Below are 24230 nucleotides of genomic sequence, written 5' to 3'. Positions count from 1 at the left end.
AAGGTTAGGTTAGATTAGGTTTAGTTGGCAAGTCCACCCTTGAAATAAATGGCTAAATCTTGTAAGTTTTTTTCAATAGAAATGCTTGCTTACTCCTTCCATATTAGAATATGAAAAGAATTTTCAAGAACAATACTCTTGACATTTCTTCTTGCAATCTCAAGAATTCTCGTGACACAAATGCCAAAACAGTGACTCTATAACTATCAGATCCATTAAAGTAACTACAATTCTGTAAGAAAAGAAGCACCACAAATGATAACCTTTATAATGCTAAGGCACACACATTTAAAGAACCTAATCGCAATTTTGAACTATGTGATCTCCCTCAAGCCTATATAAAGTGCAAACACATATAAAGAAATGGTTTTCAAATCTTTCCGAAACTCCGTTCAAATGTCTCGAGAACCAAGCGAATCGCCGGCGCTAATAGCAAAATAATAAATGGGATCCTTCCTGCAATTCTGGGCTTTAATAACCCTTTACTGGAGCATCTTGAAGACAGGAATTCTCTGGTGACACTGACCCTCGACTTATCCCCGGGGGGGGGGGGGGGGGCAGGAGGAGTGCGACAGTGGCTCCGTTTCCCTTGAGAAGGGGAGAAGGTCCGACGCGATATTGAGTTGAAGGAGCAATAAAAAGTGTCTTCCTTCCCTCTGGACAGAGAGAGGGTGGGGTCGGGGGGCGAGAGACGACGCCGGGGGAGAAACCAATTTTGGAAGCCCGAGGCTACTTCTTTATGACGTCACAGAGGAGCGGAATTACGTTGTAGAGGCTCGAAAGACTGAGCATTTACATGCATATAAACAGCGCTGGGTGGAGTCAACTTGGTAAAGGCCGACCGAGATGCGTCAGACTGACTGACTGGCTTTGCGAAGCTTAAATAAATGAAGAGGCAGTTCCAGAGATGAAGCCAGGACCGTCTTCCTTTCGGTGGGATGAAGAGTCTCTCTATCTCTGAGTGATTGTAAGACGGCTGCATCTCCACCTGACGGACAATTGCACGTGTTTCCTTCTTCAAAATTCGCCGCGCTTGGAATTCAGAATTTCTTTTATCTGCAATGCGGGAACTCTTCGTCATACGATAGGAAGGGTGTAAAAAGGAGTTTGGGCAAAGGCTATGGAGAATAAATAGGACTGTTAAATATTTAATAAGACTCAAAGTAATATAAGTTTCATTTATGTCCTTGGAAGTCACTTTCATTCAGCTAAAGTTACTTGTTTAAAAAAATGATGGGTAAGTTTTATGTGCTTACTAATATATATCAAATTAATGACAAATCTAATTATGTATGACTAGAAAACGATGGTCCCAAAGGTGTATTGAATACTAGCAATGCGATAAAGCATTTGATGAAACAGAATGGGATGAACGTGAAAAATAAATTGTAATTGAAAATTGAATATTAATTTCTTTTGACGAAAGTACACTAGAATTGAAGTGTACCGCGGAAAGTATTAACATTTTCGAACACTAATCACTCGGGTATGGATACGGTGTGGTGTGGTATAAAACCTTATATTTATGTAAAACAACAATTGAAACGTTTCCAATCTGTGAAGTTTGTCTTGCTGTAGATATTGATTGATTAATTTGATTTATTTTACTTCGTGATTAGCCAAAAGTGGCAGAAAAACAAAGATAAGGATGAGTGATGATGATATGATGAAATTGACGGAGAGACACTAGCAAGAAAACCCATGTTCAGTCCAGGATCCGAACCCGACATTTCTGGCGTCGTAGTGCCCTGTGCAAACCACTCCGCCATGGAGATCTGCTACTGTAGATGTTTTGTGCATTGCTTTTATTAATAATAAAACAATTTTCACTTGGTGCGCTTGCCACACCAAACTATAAAAGACAGGTCAACATATACTGCAGATACAATACGTGAATTGACATGTTTGTCAACTTAACCCTAAGATTATTTGGTATCAAATATGAGGTGAGCATCTTACTGTATCACGTCTCTTTAGTGATAAAATAAGTTTCAAGAGCGTACAATAACAACCACATTTGTTTTTTAAAGTACAGTTATACAAAATTCCTAATTCTTCAGCTATTGCTAAGCATTGTACTGAAAGCTTAAAAGTATTAAATATTATTTTTATATAATAGATTGTTGTGTACTTGCAATTGTGTCAACAGTGTAATTTTAATGGAAAAGTTACATGTGATTAGTATATAGGAGTGTAGGAGGAAGACGCTGTTGAGAGTCCATGGCATTTATTGTAGTTAATACATACGTAAATGGCATATAGTCAAGTTCTTCTTGTGTTGAAAGAATGACTGAAGATTATCGTGAGTGGCTTCATTACATTAACGTGATATAGCATAGTAATATTCATCAAACAGCCTTTGAAACATCACAGGTTATTAGATAAAATTAATGAACATAGAAACAAGAATTTTTCGGTTTTCTAGATCGAAAACAACACTCATTGTATTATGTCACAGAAGCTATGAATTTTTCATAGTGGTATTTTTCAAAGAATTAAAATATACGTTTCTAAGCACATCATTTTTAAACTCTTAACTTGTGGTAAGGCTGACCATTAGTGGAAACTCACACGTTTCACTTAAATTCAGTGCCAGGTGTGTATATGGAGAGTAAATGTAATTCGTATTATGCAACAACCAGGATATATTATTATTATTTTACTCCTCCCTTACTATTGCCAGTTTATTTACAAACAATGTTGCTTTTATCGTTATGGCAATTTGAATTCCTAAGAAAAGAATCGTGAAGGTTTTTCTCTCATTTATCACGTATTAGTTTACATACGCGCATTACTATTGCTTTTTTAGACGCCTTCCATGTCATACGTAGATAGTAATGATTGAAATAAGATATAAGTTCCTTTTGTAGTTAATAAGTTAATTTATTTTTCGAAAACTACTAATAACTAATGCTGAGTTCCAGAAAACATGTAGTTTCTAAACTACTGATCAAAGGCTCGCTACGTTATGTTATTCTCTTGGTTTCACAAACATTCTCGGCTTTTTGAGCTCAAAGAACAAAGTTTGTTCACCAAAAATGAGAAGAACAACCAAGAAGGAGGACTCCATGCGTATTCTCTTCCTTTCCATAAATATTCCGCAAAGAAGTAACTGGTGGCGTACCAAAGAAAACAGGCGGCATCGTAGCCAAAGCCTTTTGAGGATGGGAGCAGCTCCCTGGAAGGAAAGCGTTTAAAAGTGGGCAGAGTATCAGGAAGTTACAAATGCAAAACGTTCTCTGATGTAACGAGAATTCCCAAACCTTCCTTTGTGTGCCCCAACATGATGCACTCTCGGATACAAGAGGTCAAAGAAAGGAGGGCCGGTTCTTACTTCCGCCTGAAGAACCACCAAGAGAGGTATTTTCTTATGATGCTGAAGATCATAGATTCGATCAGCTATTTTCTTATTACAATTCATAGCTTTCTCATCTCAAAAATATCATTTACACTGGACGTGAACCTAGAGAAGAAATTCAATATGATTCACAATACAATCCTGTTGTGTATTACTTTGTATTGTTTATTTAGTTATATTTTTAAAATATTGGAATGGTAATAATCCGGGAAATGATATTGACCTATATTTATAACTTGAAAAGTAATATGGTACTTTCATTATGAAATTTAGCTCTAGTAACACTTAATTAGAGAATTCCTGTATAACTCTCGACGAATTACACGCTCTTGCCATCTAATCTATACCCAAAACACTATCTACTAGGTTTACTAGGGTTGAGTCGATACTGATGCCGATGTATCGTTAACGGAAAGTATCGGTTGGAATTTATTTACTGGTCGATACTTTTCCGGCATTTTGGTCTTTTGTGTACTCCGCAAAAATGCCCCGCGAAAATTTCGGTCTAATTATATATTAGAAATTATGTAAAATTCGAAGTTTATTTTTATCTTGCACTGGTTTTGTGTGAAACAACTGAACTTGGTAATATGTAATTCAATAATCTGATGTAACTCTTGAATATTTTAAAGCAAAAATCTTGGAAAATTGATGCATATAATTAGAGTGGAATACTTGCACACTATAGTATCTATCAATATTTTGAAAAAAAAACTTTAATATTACAAAATTCAAACATAGATATCGGTATCTGTGGAAATCGGTTCGCGTATCGGCATCGGTTTCGGTGGGAATCGGTTCGAGTATCGGCATCGGTTTCGGTGGGAATCGGTTCGAGTATTGGTATCAGTACTACTATTTAAAACAAAGTATGTCTTTCGGGTCATATTTCCTATCTAATAAGATGAAAAACTTAATTTTGGCCACCCAGTAACTTTCGTATGTAGAATAATATTTGTGCGGTTGTCATCAATGTTAAAATCACAATGCCACAACCACAAAAGCAATATTCTGCAAATATTTAGACTGTCATCATCTTAAGACACTATAACTCTGACTCTATACACTATTTACATTCAACGTTTTAAGCACCAAGTGTGCTGATAATCGGACTGACAAATATCGATTCTCAAGAGTTGTGTTCGACTTCTACTTAGATAATGGGTGTTGAAGTCTCGCAGCCTGAGTAGAAATTTGAAAATCAAAATACAGTATATCAGGTAGTGGTGAAGCCAGTTGTGACATATGGAGCAGAGACATGACTTTGGCTTAAACAGATGAAGAACTTTTGCGAAGATGGACGAGAAGTATACTAAGGAAAATATACGGGGCAGTAAATGATAATGAACAGTGGCGAATAAGGAGAAACCATGAAATTAGAGCTCTCTACAAAAAAAACAACAAAAAAAACATATAGTTTCCGATATAAGAAGCACGAGACTGAGGTGGTTGGGACATGTGGAAAGAATGCCGGAAGACAGAGCGGTTGAGAAGGTCTATAAAGGGAGACCAGGAGGGAGAAGATTAAGAGGAAGGCCAAGGAAAAGATGGTTGGAGGACCTCAGGAGGATGGGGATAAAACGGTGGTGAAGTCGAGGAGGAGACAGAAGAGAATGGGCTATCATTGTGAGAGAGGACAAGGCCCTTTAGGGGCTGTAGCAGCCAAGGAGTAAGTAAGTAAGTAAGCGTTGAAGTCTCACAGCCTTAGTGACATGGACTATCTGAAATCTCATTCTTTTCGGCCAGCGTAAGTTGGCACAGATGGGCAAAACTCTATACTGTGAACATTGGAATTACAATTCCCGTCGGAATGCTACACAAAACAGGTAAGGAATGGCACATGAAAAAATACATTAAAATCCAGAATTTATATAAAACTTGCATGGCTGTGACAAAATTTCTCGTGGCGAGAAGCTTATACTGTTCACAATAATTTATGTTGTCCAATCCAGCAGTTTTATCCCTTGTTATTAACAGTCCGGTAATGCACTTTCACAATCGGTGAATTCAAAAATGAAAATAACGCTGCCAATAACGTATGTGCTTCAAAGATCACACTCAATTCTTCTCTTATCACTACACACGGAAAACTAAATGCATAAAATCTCTTTGATGCACCAGAAACGCATCTATTGTGGCTTTTTCCACAGGTTCAGAGTTTGATGCATTTCTGTTCATAGTTTTTTTAAAAGATAACGCCGAAGTGCATCATATGATGAAAGCTAGTATTTCTTTCTACGTCTAACTATAATTTAATGCATCAGCTGATGCATTTTATATGTGCCTCCCTGAATATTTCTCGATGATGCACATTTGGTCTGATCTACAGACTTTGCTCAAAGTAAAAAAAGGCAATCCTCACCAAAACAAAATTATTAACAAAATAAAAATAAATAATACCTATTAACAAATCTACTCGTAATATCATTTACTACTCTTGAATCCTAAAACCAATGCACTTTTCTGCCACAATAGTAATTATTACTATTCATTATATTATAATAATATAAATATGTGGTCCTTTCTTACGAAAATATTTACATTAAAAGACAGATTTTTTTTGTTTCATCTGATGCATTTAGGGATGTAAAGCACCCAATAGTCAACGTCACTTCTCCATAGTACACCACGGTAACTGCTTGTTGCAGGTCAACGATACTCTGGCGACTGGATCCATGGCCATGGCAATCCTTTGTGGAGTCGTCGTCTCCTGTGTTTGTTCTTCTGCGTGTTGAGTGCCTCTTTACAGAGTCAGCTTTAAATAGGTAAGGAGATTTTATTATTGGAAACAGAATCGTTTTAGTTCTTGCTAAGTTATGAATTAATGAATTAGTTTTAAAAAATGAGTGACGAAGTTTTTAACAAACATATTTTTTTCTTGTTAGGGAGCCTGCTCTCGATTTCGTCTTAGTTAAGGGACTTTTTCTCCGCATTGTGTAACGGCAAACGTAGCCAATGTGCTGATATGCCCACAATGTAAAAATGAATCCATCAATCAGGGGATGCATTTGCTTTTTGTGTGTAGTGGGTTGGCGGGAATGTCGTAAAGAACGCTGCTCACAGATTTTCTCCAATGATTACACGAAACCCTTGCGATTAATCAGGAAGTCTTCAACGCGGCATTTTCGTTCGGCTTAGTTAATAGAATAAAGAAAGACATTACCGAACATGGAGGGAGAAATGGCGGAGGTGAAGAGATCGTTCATGAGGACTCATTTCGCGTGAGAGGCTCTTTCAGGGAACGGATCGCCCTTTTCAACACCGAGTATCAGGCGCGAAAACACCTTGTTAGGAGTTCCGCTCCCCGAAGGTCTTTTCCCCCCGCAAGCAGCTCATTCCCTGGTTAAGGGAGCCCCAAGTATTTTTCACACATTGGACGTGGCTGTCGGCAACCCGGAACCTTTCTTCCTTCGGCGATGAACGCGGAAGACGACGAACTAGATTCAAAGCAGTGTTGCAAACTGCCTGGAAAAGTCTGCTTTCCATGTTTAGTTCCCGAGACGTGATTATAACAAAACATTCAACATGTGTAATCCAGACCCTTAATGGGTTCGATACCCGGTGGAGGCATATAGTGTTTCGGATCCCACTTTAAACAAGGACCAGTCCCGATTAGCCTTTCTGTGCATAAAGTGGACTTAAAACAACAATTCAATTCAATTCAAAATCCTGAACCTTAATTACTGAGCTCTGGTTTAAGTTAAACTATATTAAATTAGTAAATTAAATTATAATTAATTAAAGAAGTTAAATACTAAATTAATGTATGTATTAATTTATTTTACTTAGTATTTCTGCCACTTTTGGCTAATTGCGAAGATAAGGATGAATGGTGATAAAATGAAGGGACAATCACAAACACATATGGACGGGATATAACACAAGTCCTATAAAGGATTATATTGCCATGGGTTCAGACGCCAGAGACTCGCTTGTCTGCAAAATGCAGTCCAGGGTGTGCTACGTGGAAGTGAGGTTGATATTCAACCCCTTAAACGATTACTAAATAATGATTTTTATATTCTGTAATATAATGGTGTGGTTAGGTCGGCAGGACGTATAATTGAGACGTGTGGCACCAGGGTCCGATTCCAGGATGAATCATGTCACGTCGAAGATCCCATCAAATGACAGTTCAGTCTATATATAATGGGTACGTTAAGGCAAATCGTGGGGGAAGGGAGGCAGAAGCGGCAGGAGTATGGTGTTAATTACATCATCTTCAGTGTGGCCGAGATCGAAAATGTGTAGAGCCTTGCTTCCACACCCCTTATTTATGCTTTCATGAAATGCTGAAATACACTGGAGACACTTTACCGTCTCATTTTGTTATCTTCAATAATGTAATAAACTAATATGAATTTTCATCAATAAAGTTTGCTCCTATTAACAACGTAATTTGTTCATAAAAATGTTTACGTATAAAGTCAGCTGTACCTCACTATTTCTGCGAGATGCATTTATAAGAATTTTAAATTTTCCATATCAAGTGAATTTGAAAGGAGGAATAAAATATATTTGAGACATGTTTATGTCCTGCATATTGTGAGAATAGATACACACCTTTTTGTTTATGTACTATAATAAACTACTATATTTTGAGTATAATTATTAAAATATTATTAGTATATACAGCTTTTTAATGTTATTTTACAACATTATTATCTCTCTTTAAGATAACCGTGACTTCATAGTCAAAGACAGTTAATGTTTGTAGTAATGATGTTCCTGGTTCAGGTCGAGGTAAGGGTCCCAATTTGGTGATTCAGACGCTCTTTCAATTTTTGCAATGTTCTTCTTGGGAAATCGCGATGGTGGAGGTGAGTGATGAAACTGATGAAACGATACTCACAAAGAACACGTGCCATGTCCATGATTCGAACCCATGAGAGTCTGTGGCGAAATCGAAACTTCCACTTAACGAGTTTGGCCATCAAGCTGGTTCATGTTACATATGTCAGAATGAGCGAAAACGGTTGTGAAGTGTTTTCAACTGCTCAATTTTAAGTTTTGAACATTTCGAACACATGTAGATAAGAATATTGTTACTTCCACATTAGTAAATGTTAATCTTAAAAAATGATACTATTCTGTAGCTTGATTCCTTTCAGAGATATGCATCTTTTTAAAATGCGGTATTCGGTGAACAAGTAAATTTGTAAAATCCCTAGAACTCAGACATTTTTTAAAAGAATCTGAAACGTTATTGAAGTTTTCACAAAATAGGTCGAAATAGGATGGACTAAAGTAAATATTCGCCTGATGTGATTTCCAATAACCATGACCGAAGATTACAATGTTTCATACATGCTGTTGATCAAGAATATAACGTTAGGCACAAAGACAAATATCTGTTAGATATTTTGTGATTGTAATGTCAACGTAAAAAAACACTGTCACAAAACCGTTCAGTATCTAAAGAATATTCTCTTAGGAAAAAGACCAGAAACGTAGATTTGACCGGTTGGCAACACTGCTTCCTGGAGAAGCTTTGAGGTTAAATGGGGACATCACACGTTCCGACCAGAACTCTCTCCTTTTCATACGGTTCGCTTCTGTTGAGTCCCTTTCCATAACCGTGTACCGCATGCATGAGAAAAAAAGAGGAAGAGCAAAAGACGAGATGTAAGAGACAGTTCAACTCGATATCCGCTGCACACACACACACCTTCTCCCACATGCAAGGTTTGTCCTTTCCGTTCCATTTTTTTTAACGCTCCACAAAAGTTGAAGTGTCCGAAGCAGGAGTAAAAATAAAAGAAAGGGAATGCATGGAATCAGAAATCTCCCGCTTCATATCCTTACGTCGTAATACTTTACGCCAAAGTCTGAATATACTAAATGGAACGCTCAAGCGGTTGTTTGTATTCAAAGCACGTTTCCTCACAAATGCATTGGGTATTGCCTTACGTATCCCTACACATTCTATGCATTCTATGCGCGGCTGGAGAATTCTGCTCCGGCGACAGTGAAATTGAGTCCAAACCCTTCGAGTGAAACTGGTAAGTTTATGCCACAATGAACATTGTTGTATGTTTCCAAGAGAATTAAAAAGGAAGTTGTTTGCTCACAACAAATATGTCTTGCGATTCTATGATTTCGATATGTATATACTATTTCTTGTACGCGTGTCACTTTTCTACGCCATTGGTTAGTAATTTGGTGAGTGATGATTTGAAGAAATGGATTCAAGAATAGTCACAAACAAATAAAGATTTCGGAGGCGAAAAGACAGTGGTAGACAAAATACAAATGGAGATTCTGGGATAATGTACGTTATGTTTCCTGTAGAATAAGAAGGGAAGAGTATTAAATTGAACGAGAACAAGATTCATTAAAAGTCTTAAACATTACAAATAAAAGTATAAAGAGAAAGGGAAGAGAAATATTACGGATCGTATTTGTAATTGCTGAGGAAGTAAGAACATTTGTACAGTCACGGACAGTTCTGGGTTGTAATGATTCCATTAAAAGTTTATGGAATTTTTAAGGTTCAAAGTGTCCGTGACTGAACTACAGGAGGTGAGATCAGTTCAAAAACTGCAGGTTGTTTGTTAAGTACGTACATGAAGTGATGGTTCCTGTTAGAAAAATCTATCCTAATCTTTTTTTTATTCGAATCCACCGCCATTGACTTTACAGTACGATATGATATACAGCACCGCAGCACTTGCGTAGTTATATAACGATAACTTTAAACTATCCATCATGTCAATTTAAGAACACTTTATAAAATGTGTTGATCATATTGCCAGAATCACTTTTGATCATCTGATTAAATGTCAAACTGTTGCCATACAAATCACTTTCACTTGTGAAATACCCTCGTGAATATGAGTGCAAAGCGTAGAAAAATTATCTGCCTAATGGGACACACAAAAGCTGTTTGTCATACGCGAGGGGTAATATATCAAACGTTTCGAATTAGTAATGCGCTTACCATAAATTATTCAACAGAAAGGCACGTGCACATCAACCTTCAAACAACTGCAACATACTTCTTTGTGAAAACAAAACTAGGTAATTCAAAGAAATACTCTTGATTTGAACCATCAGAAACTAACAAATACGTCAGGAAGATGTGATGTGTCATATTTTGTAAAACTTTCCCCAAGGTTTCATGTACATGAAAGAGTATACAATGTGTATGTTGATTATATATTGCAGAGAATGGGAGGAAACCAATGGTATAGGCATAATTTGATTATGTATGGATTTCATAATTACGTTGTCTTACTACTACTCCTTAATAGTCGAGCCAAATAATATTAAATTCTCAGGGATACATATGGAGTAAGGCTATTATGTTCACCCTTACAAACTAGGTTAGGGAGATGTTTTATACCTGTGTAAAGAGGTATCGAATACTGATGGTACGAAAGGCATAAGAAATACGACATCACCACTCAAATGAACTGTTTTAAGCTACACTTATGATGCACTCTATTCTTCAGTTACAAAACCTCTCTTAGTTTGTGCTTCTATTTGGTTTAAATATTTTCCTCTGTAAAGTTGCAAGCTTATTTCTTATCTCTCGAATCAAACCATGGGCCTCCCCGAGAAGCAGCTTCGTCACCTTGTAATCAAGGGGTCCCGAGTTCGATACCCGGTCGGGGTTCATAGTGATTCGAATCCCACTTTAAACTGTAGGTCCAGTCCCGATTAGCCTTTCTGTGCATAAAGTGGACTTAAAACAACAATTCAATCAATCGAATCAAACCACTTTAAATCTTGCACATGCACTTTCTGTTGGTGGAAATTCATGCCACAGTATCACTATTCAATAGTACTAATTTCCCCTGCGTCAAGAATTCACTAACTTCAAATATAACGAGAGTTTCAGGTAGCCATTTTGCATTGGAGGACGAAGTATTTTTATCAGTCAGCAAAGACAAATAAAACTTTCATGGTAAATATTATTAATTTATTGAGTTCGTTTGCAAGTACACTTTATGCACAGATTGGCTAATCGGGACTGGATCTACAGTTTAAAGTGGGATCCGAACCACTGTGCAATGTGCTTACACGGGGTATCGAACCTAGGACCCCTTAATTAGAAGGCGACGAATTTATCACTACCCCATCGGGGAGGCCCCTTTATACTATTATTGTTATGATTGGAACATAGAGTATATCTTATGGGTTTAAAAATCGCACCCATTTATTATTTGTAGCAGTTAAGTTGTAATCCGGGAATGTTTTGCATTGGCAAGTTATTTTCATGAAGTGCATTAAGGTGGTGGTTTGTCCAACTTATCCGTTGGCTTTGCTGAATGTGGAAACGACAGAATTGCTGGCAGTGCTACACGCTTACTTGCTTTACCGCCTCTTGATATTGAGAGCCTTTCAGTGAAATGCATATTCTTCTCTCCTGAACAAAGCAGGGACATTCTTCACAGCATTCTTCGGAGTAATTCTATAGGATCACCCGAGGAGTTCTCTCAGGTACTACAAGAACCACCAGGGCTCGTTCCTCGCGGGAACTAAACCTCTGGAATTACAGTCTGGCTGCTGCTAATGCAAGGGACTTAAGGTCTCGCAACCGAAAGTCCGCTAGATGCGTCCCCTCCCTTCTCCACAACAAGAGAGTCTGATGCGACAACACCTACCGCCCGTGATAATTTAGTCGCCTCGTTAAGTATAGCTATTTATGCCGCACGTAAAACATTTGAATATGAATATGCAATCCAAATCTAGGTTCGGGAAGAAAATCTTCCTCCAAAAAGTTCACTCGCTGCTGCTGAACGAAAAAAGATTGAAGCAAATTTTATTCAAGAAAAAATATAACAGTGAGAAAAGAAAGTTAAATTTAAATATCAAGAATAATATATTAATATATTTCATATTTTTTGTGAAACATCATGGTTTTTATAAAGTATTTGTATATTCAGAATGCCTTGACGAAATATCATGTGTACTAACGGAACCTTTACATGCCTCTGTAGACATGAAATCGATAATGAAGCAACAAACACAATTAAACATTTATGCCTTAATCAGGAACCGAACCAACATTCAAAAAGCTTTGAATTTTGATGTAAAAGTGTATAATTGACTAAGGATAAATTAATAAATAGAACTAGTTATAAATTCGAAGTGTTTTGCATTACGTTTTCCTATGAGACAAAAATAATCATTAAAGCGTGTTGCTTTTCAATTATTTAATTCCGAGTATGTTTTTAATTTGAAAGTAGCACATATCAAAGGCAGACATTAAAATGGACAAAGGATGATTTTATTATTTAAATCCTCTCTATTTAATGTCGAAAAAATAATTTAGAATGGATTTAGAGATATTTTTATTTTGTAGGGCAAATTCCTAAATTTCGCTAAGAAGTGTAAAATTTTCAGTAAGTTTCTTCTAGGATACACACATTTTTTAAATATTTCCGCTTTCGTCGATCCCACGGTTCCAGGAGAGCAGATTAATATCGGTGGAAATTTATAATGGGGCCATGCATACGATACTTTTCCACTCCTAAGTTCAAAACAGAATTACAGAAAAACAGAATATGCAAGTCAACTTTATTGTTAATGCAAAACATTATTTCTTGAGGTGATTAATATACGCATTATTATACGTATGCTGCTTTTGTAATTATTCCATATCATTCAAATCCAACCAAATCTGTAATTCATCAAATACGTACTTGCAGCTCCAACCATTCTTGAACACAGAAGTAGCATAACTATCTCTACGCCAACCCTATATTTCATAATATTCTGATCGCAACATCAACCTCCTAATAAAAGTAACTAGGAGGTGACGATCTGGCGCGTTTCCTTGTGCAGTATCCTCTTACTACAGACGATAGACAATGCGATGCGTTCATGGTATATTTTATTTGAGATTTCAACATGGATTGGTTTACATTAAATGCTGTCGATCAGTTTAGTCTGCCATTGGCGATCTAATCACCGTAAATTCGGAAAAAATCGGGCCGTTGAGCAGCGATTATACTCTCCCGTACGAAGGTCTCCTTGTCTTTGTAAAATTTGGTCTGATATGGTCCCTCTGTTACCTAAAATCGACGCTTTTATAGGAATCCAATTAGCAAGAGAAATTTCGCCTCACAGACCTGAAACTTTCATTTGCACCGGCTCTTTAATCAAACAAAAGTTCTCCAAACTGGATAAGCTAAATTTAGGGAAATCCATTGTTGAGCAACAATGATCAAATAAACAAACATATTATTAATCAATACCTGACTGCTGGCAGGCTTGCAATTAAATACAGTTTAAAAAAGTAAAGATCAAATCAATCTTCGGTCTGCTTTATTCCAATTTTTGCCCTAGTCGCATCTATCGTGATTTTTCCCCAATACAGAAAGGCAAAATTTCACAAATACTACGAATAGCCATTCTTCACATTACTACGTACATTCTCCAAAAGCTTGAAACGCGGAATGAACGATCATAGCCATAATAATCGACTCAGAATTAGATAAAAAGGATTGTGGTCACCAGTTTTCTTCAACCTCTTTATATTTTTTAAGCTGTCTACCCGCTAAGACGGACCGACACCTCAGCCAGGCAGTCATCACGACGATGAATTACTGATACTGTGTTTTCGAATTTTTTTGGTAAAGAGAATACAGAAAATTAGTAAATGTTTTTGCATATTATGTAATAAATGTATATCTAAAAGACCGGTCCAAATTTTGGACCATCCTTTCTGTCATTCCCCACACTTGAAACTTCAATCTCGGGCTGTGCGTGTGTTTCTGTATCTGCCCAGGGATATCTAGAAGTAGATAGAGGCAGCCGACTTCATACTGCCTTAAACATTAATATAGAATATAAATTGAAATTTGCCGGTGTCGTAGGACATTTTAGAGTGATGGGACTATTTCAAATGATACTTCCTCTTTTCTTCTCAAAACTCGATTTACTGATTACCAGAGACCAGAGAAATGATGCGCAAACTGGCGAGACTCTTGACTCTGTAAACGTGCAATATTCTGTGGGTTGTAATGGTAACCTGATTAGTTAATTGATTATCGACTCTCGAACGAATGGACTTGTGAGGACACAAATACATACATGCAGGTATATAACGCCACTAGTTGCTGGAACACTTTTGTAAAGCCAAATGTGCACGTCATGGAACTGTAAGTACAAATGGGGCGTTTTTTTGTACAAAAAGTACCAAAGAACATCTGAATTTCACAGACTGAAACGAAGCGCAATGGAAGATATACATACATTAGTCAGTAATACTTTTTATATAACACTCTCACCGTCTTATGATCGCTGAAGAATCAGAGGAAGCAGTACATCAAAAGGTTGAGAAATACAGAAAAATCGTGCCTCTAATAAGAAAGGGCCATTTTCAGCTAGTCAATGACAATCTTACTTTCTTCTGCTTGCAGGTTACTAAATTCAAATGATTCATGCCTGATTCTGGAAACAACTGAAGGTGCATACTATGCTTAACAATTCGATTCGCAAGTATATGCAAGAGTACGATGACTTTTGAGGCAGTGTTTGTTCATTTGAACAAAGCATCGCTGAAAAAAAAATCCCCTCCATAAGTCGGAAAAGCAATTTTGCGCGTGGTCACTTTGGTTTCCGCAGCGGCGCCACCTCCACGCAACAAAGGAGCTCATCGCCATCATGGCGGAAGATCCACGCGCGTAACGTGACTGCTTAGCAGCTCCATTCAAGCTGGGCTCCTGAAGGATTCAGGGCCTCAATAAACGGCGTGTAAAATGACCGTAGCGCCGCGTGGCGAGGCCGCCAGAAACAATCTCCTGGTTCCTAATACCCGTCGTAAGCTGCCAAAAAACGGCTTGTAAAGCGCAATCCCTTCTCACGCCTCCTCCCTATCTTGTCCGATACGAGTTACGAGACCAAACGAAGCGTTTTAACTGGCTTTTGATCCCGACATAAAAAGACCCCGCGGGAAACCTTATTGGCCTTTTTCAATAGAGACATAACGAAGGCGCAAACCAGAGAATTGGTTAAAAGCCAACGCCTTGTAAATGGTGGGAAATGTTATCGTTGAAACTCCACCAAAGGTATGCGTACATACAGAGAGATTGGTAGAGCCTAAATAAAAGATTATTAAAGTACCGACAGCTAAAATTGGATATTTTAAAATTTGGAATGCATAAGCAATAATGCCAAATATTTGTCGAAATGTTAAAAATATACCAAGATACATATTTTATACATTAGAACGAAGACAAATATTCCTACCAAAAATAATGGTTGGTGGTTGATACGGTATGCGCCAAAATATACAGTACTGAAACTCGCGCATATCGAACACGTGGTTGCGTTTCTCGACGGGGCATAGCTCCAGCTGCACGTGTTCGCAGTAGTGAAAAGGAAGTTGTGTTGTGCAGTTGTTGTTGGAAATGGGTCTCTCGACGGAGGAAAAAGTATTCATAGTTGACCATTATTTCCGCTCATACGGAAGCGGTCGTGAAGGTGGACCGAGTTTGAAAAAGGTGACTGGTCTATATGCAACCCAAATGACAATCGTCCACTCCACATGCCCTAACCTAACCTTAGGTTTCCTGACAGTTATGCAACCCAAAAGGCACGATTGTTATTTGGGTTGCATATAGACCAGTCATTATATTGTAACATGGTCGTATACTTTTGTTCATCTTTTCATTTCAGTACTGTATATTTTGGCGCATACTGTATATGGTGAATTGTTTGGATTTGTAACGAATTATTCCCTCTTCAGGATTTCCCAATTCAGTAACTATGGAAATTGAAATGAAACGAGAGCCATATCAGGAACTGGTCTATACCAGTTGGGATATTTCAGTTAAATGTCTTCACAACTCAGGAAGTACTTCTAATTCATCTCAGGGGAGGATGAATTGGCGTTTGAAATAAGTCGACATTATTAGAACTAACACTTAACATAACCTACAAGCAAAATATATGCAATATACTCTAAATATATTAGAGGAAAGAAAAACTCCCCTTAAAGCATAGTACTTTTCTGCAAAACGATATATACTGTACATATGTACGTAGTATTGCAGGCTAACGTACAGTAATGATGATATCCTCTCAAAAACCTCTTCCCTACCGATTCAATTAGCAGCGGTTCCTGAATTGGTATCTTTTCTCTTCAAACATTCCGCGTGAAAATTCCAGTTCCTGAATTCGTCCTGAGTTGGGGCATCACCTTTGTAACCAATGTACTTGGTTTTGTTTATATCGGTGACATATGCTGAGCCCAAGATCTGGACTATATCACCAGGCACGTGGACCTAGGGTATGGAGGAAGGGAGACGACTAGGACGTGCATAAGTGGTTAGACACAAACATTTTGCATCTTTTCGGCATCTTCAAGGAAGTCACGTTGCCATGCCAACGGTAGTCAGGCTGCAAACTTCTACGAAACCAGGTTGATAACTCCGGAAAGACCATCATACTCTTACTGATTTTTTCCCCACAATTTCTAATCAATTTTTCTTTTGCATTGTAGTCTCTGAGCTTCAGGCTTCGCAGCTAGCCTAGAATATACGACAATTTCAGGGACTCGTTCGGTCTTCCACCTTCAGAGTAGTATTGTTTATGTGGTAATATGTAAGTAGTCTCGCAACACAAGATGTATTTGGGAAAAGCAGTCAATATGAGATCATCTAGCGGTAGTCGAGGTTCCACCTTGTCTAGAAGTGTTGGCAGGCAAACGTGCTTTGACGGAGTCAATCAAGTGTTCAAGAACGAGTTCCTTATTTTCGGTTTATTTTATCGCTTGTATTGTAACTAATTCATCTGAGGTGTCTTCCTCGTATTTGGCCTCAAATAATATTCATATATCAAAATGTTGACCTGTTAATAATGGACTCGATTATATCAAAGTTTGAACAAAGTATCACAATTTTCATCTCCTGTAATAATTTTGAAACGATCAAAGAAACTGAATGAAATAGATTTGTACAGTGCGTTTGTTTTGGCTCTGGGCGAAGATAGCACGTGACACGGTGCAGATGCCGCCATTTTCGTCCCGTAACTTCTCACATATTTACTCACATATATCTTTAGCATGTAGACAATTATATTTCATAACGAGTCCTAACCCGTGTTATAAGAGTTATTAAAAGTTGTTCACGCGCTCTCTCGACCCAGAACCAAAACGAACGCACTGTATTTATCATATATTTAGTATCATGCGCCATGATTTGCTGATACACAAGCCAGATTTTTTTCCAATTATCATGCACAAGACTAGTTAACGTAATCACGACTTATCATGTCTAATCTATAGTAACTAAGAACTATTTCTAAGACTTAAAAATATTGAGGAAACACGAGTGCGGAAAACATCAAAGGCGTCTGTGGCATAAAGACTCAAAACTGAAGAAAATTAAATTAATTTCTCGTCTCTGTCATGCAATCGTGCGTAACAACATAACACATGCAGATGACACAAAAGATATATTACAAGAGAATGCTTCACTTGCAGAACCATTTTGAAGAATAAAAGATATGACTGCCACTGTTTCATTACAGTATAACTAGTTAACTTTTTTATCCTTTTATATACTCACCAAGAGGAAAACAGGTAAGAATAATACGATATGTTGTACAAGCCTCCAGAAGAATCCGAGTAATGTATCGCATAAAGGACTTCCATATAAATGTAGTAACAATAATAACATTCAAAATACATACAGTGCAATCAGTAATGTTCTTTTAAACCTAACTTTAAACACTTTTTTGTTGGGAGGGAGGTAGGAGAGTTATGAACGCGACTGAAACAAATTTGACGTTCGTCAATATATGAGCATATTTTTTAACATGAACCCAAATTGTAAGTTTTAATATATTTTGAACAAAACTCATTGTGTTGCACTCTTGGACCAATACAATATGACCATTGTACTCCCTTGTTCGTTATTCAATCGACTGAATAACGTGGAATGTCAAAATAAGAATCGTTAAGATTCTTAATTAGTATAATGATTTTAATTACTTTGGAATATTCTAAACCTTGAAGTGAATAGTGCCGTTTTGCGGATGTAGGTAGGGCTATAGTTACATGTTAGAGAAGAGTTAATGGGAAAATGTCAATAATACCTTAGCATAGTGACGTTCGATATCTGGCCACAATTTAAACTTTAATGTCAATATCCAAAACTATATAGTGCAGTATAATGTGTAACTTTATTCCACTGATTGGAAACATTAACTTTGGAATGCAAGGAATACCAAATTTATAAAAACATACTGATTAGAATAGACGTTGCTACATAATATTACGCTGAAAATCAAGTAATTTATTTCATTCTACGCCATCCATTATCTTAACTTCAAATGCCTAGCACAGGATGTGTTTACTATTGTGGAACGCAGTATTTTGTTCTAACTGAATTTAATGCGTGACTAATGCTTGGTAAGAACAGATACCTTGCCGACCACCTCATCGAATGAAAGTGCTGCTCTTCTCCTCCGCTATGTCACAGTCTAGATTAAGAATAGGATAAAGGGGTATGAAAACAGTAATTAATGGCCAATGGTACAGCAATAAAACTTAAGTATAACATAAATAATCGAATGATCAAATGAAGTTTTGTAATATGAAATAATTAAGACATAACAAAACGATAGAACATATATTTTTCATTTTGTCGTTATATATATATATATATATATATATATATATATATATATATATTTGAATAGAGTTTAGCTATCTAAAAATTAATAAACTTGATTTCACTGTAATTATTATACAGCATGTATGAATATTGAACCCATACTAAGAATATTTCCTTGTGGTGTCTCCAAAGCTCTATTTTTTTAAAAAATGAATCAATTAATATATTGAACTTAATAATGCTGTATACAAAATGCTTGATATATCTCCATGTTCTTCACATGTCAAGTGAACCGAATGAAAATGAAAATCTAAAAAACCATTGCTACCTAAAAAATGTAGTAGCCTACATGTAGATGAAGAATTACTCCCCCCCCAGTTTAAACTAGTGCCATAGACGAACATTAGCAAATGGTTCACTTTATTCAAGTATTTTCTGGTAATGTATGGCGCTAGTTGAGTAAGTTTTGTTTAATTACCGTGGATTTTTCTAATTCGATAACTATAATTAAACTAGTCTGTCCGTAAAACATGTTTAAACCTGAAAGAATGTTGGATATACTCTTACAGTGAACATCGAACCGATGGAAATGGTTGACGCTGATTCAAAATCCATGCATAATTTAGTAACGCCACCGATATAAGTATGTTATTCAGTAAAACTCAAAAACTGTGTAGACAATAAGGCACTCTAACTTCATCATTTACGTTGGAATATCTAGAAAGCAATCATCTAACGATATTCGCCACGAAACATTGAAACTGTCTGAAAAAGTCTTCTTCGTCCTACACTTTAAACATGAGTAGGCAGATAAAAATACATCGAAAGTTCTGGACCTTAGTTATTTCCAGTTTATGACTTTTGGTTTGTCTTTGTGCTTTTATTTGTTTCGTCGTTTCATCATTCATCTTTATTTTCACGATTAGTCTAAAGATGTAGAAGACAGGTCCGAAAATTGTACAGACAAAATACTGTTTTCAGATTTCCAATATTATCTAATTGTAATTTACGACTACTTTCAAGTTATTACAAGAATTAGGTTATTTTATCAAAAACTGTGAATTTCAAGTTTTTGTCAGCGAATGTTCAAAAATGTGTTCGAAAGGAGGTAAAGTTATTTTCAAATATCAATTTCATGACTTTTGAATTAATTACAACAAAATATTCGTACAATTCCAGCTGTCAGAAAATATACAGTTGCCAGAAAATATAAAATAATAACAAAGGAACAGATTAGAAGCAAAGTTCATGCACGCAAAAGATAGATTACACTGCATTCCTTTATAAATCGATATAAATAATTACATGCAGGTAACAATGAGTTGTTAATCAACGTAAGAATAAGCAGTCATGTACCAGCGATGTACAACACTGAGACACGCAGATATAATTACAGTAGAGATATGAAATTCGTATGAATATATAATTTTAGTTACTTTTTCATACTACACATATTTGTAAAAGTCTCTAGTATTTCCTTAAGAACAAATTTCTAAGTGTTTTGAACCACATTTCGATACTTACTTTTAATATGTTTGTATGTTGTAGCGTTTATATGGTACTAAATAAGAAGAAAAATATTAAATTATAGTCTATAATGTTGAAAGTTAGACCGGCATCTTGGGCAGAGCTTTACAATTTTTAAAATGTTTGGAAAATATTGAATATCAATTCAGTTTTTGATTAGTAAGATTTTGAAATATTTCTCAACTTTAGTTCATACGTTGTAGTTGCAACATACGAGCTGTTTTTTCTTTGCTAATAAACATTCACAATAAACTTTATAAAATGCATACAGTGTAAATGAGAACTAGTTACTGGAGATATGTCATACCATTCGATCAAATCATGGTTTTACATGCTCTAAGCTGTGGCTTCTGTTTCTTCATTTCAATGACAAAAATCTAGTACTTATTAGAAGAGTAAGAAAGATATTCAGTTCAAAAATGTGCATGATGTGGATGTGAAAACATCAGCCAGTACAAGACTTTAAAAATTCAAACGTTGTTTTGATACTGATGCCGGGAAGACATTTGAAAATACTGTTTCAAGCTTGTCATCATGCGAGCGAAGGGGGTAGGATTACTACCTGCTGCTTCCTGGGGATCGGGGGGCGGGGGGAGGTGGTCGGCTGGCGAGGGATCCATGTTCTTTCCCGCGTGGTGTCGCTTGTCTGAAGATTTCATATGGTCAGAGACGTCGTCCACTGTGAGCACCCTGGTGGCGTTCCTTGGAACTAGCCTCTCTGGAAGAATACAGGAAAAACCGCTGCAGACTAGACTAAAGGTTGAATGATGGCGTCCACAACACTGAAAATAAGGCTTATTAGACGAACTTCTTTCAAAAAAATATATTGATATCTTTTAAGAGAAATATTTGAAAAAATAATGCAAAAAACGCGAAGCAGTTTCTCCAATACAAAAAAATTACAACACTGTGCAAGCAGAAGCAATTGTTATACGGTGGTAAAGCTTTCAAATAAATAATGTTTTTACAGAACGAAATATTAAAGTATAACGCTGTGTTCGGTGTCACAACAGACTAAAAATATTGTCCCTGTTTTCGAAGAATATTTGGTTTCTAGTTCCTATGTAAACTTAAGACATGGTTTCGACGCAAATTTAGATTATATCTTCAGCGACTATGAAGGCAGTGTAGCAAAATATATTGTTGAAATACAGGAATCGCAAAGAATTTCTCTGAATGAAAATCCATGATTATGATTTCACATCATTTTTATCACGCCCAGTTTCCGACAACCAATAAGTGCTGCCACCTTTTTCTTTGCATAAACAATAGTCCACCGGAGATTTTTTTCCCCCTCTTAACCCATCAAAGAGCTAGAGGGAAAATATCTTAAGCCCAGTTGCAGGCAACATAAATTGCAAATAAAATTACCTGGACTTTAATTTAAGTGAAGTGTATAATCCATTGCCCCTTTCGCAATTTATGACGTAACTTAATTAGATGCTTCTCCAAAGAGCACATTAATCTTCTGCGGAAAGGCGCGGGAGAAGGGCAGGGCGAAACAGCGGCTTATTCAGTCCGCAAGTAAAGAAAAGGGGGAAAGAATCTTGTTTTTCAAGCGAGACATTCTTCCTCCGGCTGTTTTCTCTCCTTCAAAGCGATGAAACTTTTCATTTTCCCTCCCCAACGCCTTTCTTTAAAAAAAAATCCTTCCATTAATTCTTACTAAGCCTCACTACATAATCATATTGCAACAGTTCTTCCTTCAAATGGAACACTATAACATCAATTCATACTTCTTCCAGAATAAAGATATCGGCAGAATTTTAGGATAGGTTTATATGCACATGTCTGTGTGTGGAAGGGATTTCTGTTACTGGAGGAATAAGTCTGCTTGCATGCCAACATCAAAGCAACCCCAATTAATGGAGCTTTCAGTACTTACCGCACAAACAATTCATAAAATCCCTCTTATTATCATCATCCATCTGAGTTTTGATAAATTCTTAAATATGTATTTCTTTACGTGTGTAAATATTGACTTCTAGTGTCAGTTAATAAACATGGAGAATATTATAAATGTGTAAGAATTTCAAAAAGCAATATGGTTGTAAGCGCATAGAACAGGAAATAATATGTGCAAAAAGTATAATACTTAATGTTACGGATAAGAAATATATTATGTAAGAATGACCAAGCGAAATGCGTAGAGGCAAGTGGCTGGTTGATATGAAGAAGAAAAAGAGATACTGGAAGGCCTAATATGTAGAAATTACAATATTATGCACTTAAAATTATTGTAAATATATTCAGATTTATAGACGACGATTGAATTACATTATTATGTCTGTGGTTGATTGCAAGAGAGTTGAGAGGTAAGTGTTTGGAAATTGAAGAATACATATTTGACAACTTAATTTGTAGTACCGAAATTATTAGGTACACATCAAATGAAAGCCTTATACATACAGCACTGACTTAAACACACAAAGCAAATAAGATAAATGTGATACAAATGGGAGTTTTGTGGAAAATCGCGAATAATTCTTAGGGAAATGCAACTGTTATTTCAAGATTCAAAAACTAGATGAAAATACTCTCATACAGTGATTTAGATTTTAGTAGGCTAAATTTGTCGAAAGATGTGAAGACTTGGGAATAATATACGAATATATTTGCATTTATGACATCAAATAAAGTAATGCATTTCAATGGAAGGCTGAAAAAATGTTCTGTATAAATGTTACACTGCACATCCACATTCGTTAGAGACGTAGAATCTTGGCATTTATTCATTGATACTAGATGAAAGAAGATTGATCAACACCAAGCTCTTACTGTCCTTACATCCTTCAGGATCATCTTAGATTGGAAGGCTATTGGACTTCAGAACTTCTCAGTAAGTGAGACAATTTACTTTTTTATTCTTCAATTCAAATATTTTTACGAAGTTAAAGAAGTGTGTAACGGTTTAAAGACAAAATTTTACAAGAAATTGGTTGCAGTAATCGGCGCGCTCGCCGTTGTTGGGATGTACCTGTATACACATATACACCCTTAGTATGTTCAGGGATACAAGGGGTGGGGTATCGGGGATGGTCCTGTCCTTCGTTTCGCATAGCGGTGTATTCTTCAGAAAATGTCTACTACATATAACTTTATATGAATCGTAAGAACCAAGAGCACAAGAACAAGTACTCCGTGCTGAAGGATTTTATGTATTTTGCTTCAATGAAACATGACATTTGAGTAATATTCACAGTAATGATTACACAAAAAACACATTAGCATTTTATGGAACAGAAAATGTCTAACGTTTTGTGTTCCAAACAGAAGTTACGAATAGCGCTGTAAACTCTGTACAGATGCACACTTACGGTGAAAATGTTGAAGGTGATATTTGCCACAAGTATAATTTCATATATATATATTGCATGGTGAATTCACAAAGCTTATGACATTAAATATTAGTGCATCTTCAATGTCTCACTACCACCCCATCTTGTTACTTCTTGTTAGAGGCCTTCCAGTCTCCCCCGCTACCGACGTCCGTATGAATGTATGAAAATTATTTTATATTCTTCGTATGTATATTTCATCTATTTCATGCTCCACAACAGAACAGTTGATCCACAATAACAAATTTATTTTGAGTTTTCATTTCGAAAATAATGTAGTACTGGCTTCATTACAGGAAAAACTAGGGCGTGTCATTATAAGGGAATTTCTTGTCTTTTTCGGGAACAGTGAAACGTAAAACGAAATAGTTACAGTGACGTAAGAACATTCATGTAAAATGTCTTTAAGCTTGTAATTTATAAGTACTTCATTCA

At 36.4% G+C, this 24230-nt stretch overlaps 1 protein-coding gene across 2 annotated transcripts in view; it reads right to left on the bottom strand.

Annotated features, from left to right (window-relative positions):
* The window catches only part of LOC145995207 (lachesin-like), an 828831-nt gene that overhangs the window by 43483 nt on the left and 761118 nt on the right, over positions 1-24230 (bottom strand). For both annotated transcript variants that reach the window (XM_083131770.1, XM_083131771.1), the window contains one exon: positions 21020-21175. In XM_083131770.1, the coding sequence (XP_082987896.1) occupies positions 21020-21175 (156 nt within the window). The remainder of the gene's footprint in view (positions 1-21019; positions 21176-24230) is intronic.

This window comes from Lepisma saccharinum, chromosome 11 (genome assembly GCF_977018435.1).
Source record: "Lepisma saccharinum chromosome 11, izLepSacc3.1, whole genome shotgun sequence".
Taxonomy (NCBI): Eukaryota; Metazoa; Arthropoda; class Insecta; order Zygentoma; family Lepismatidae; genus Lepisma; species Lepisma saccharinum.
The sequence above is the reverse complement of the archived record's forward strand: the minus strand, read 5'-3'. Positions and strand labels throughout refer to the sequence as shown.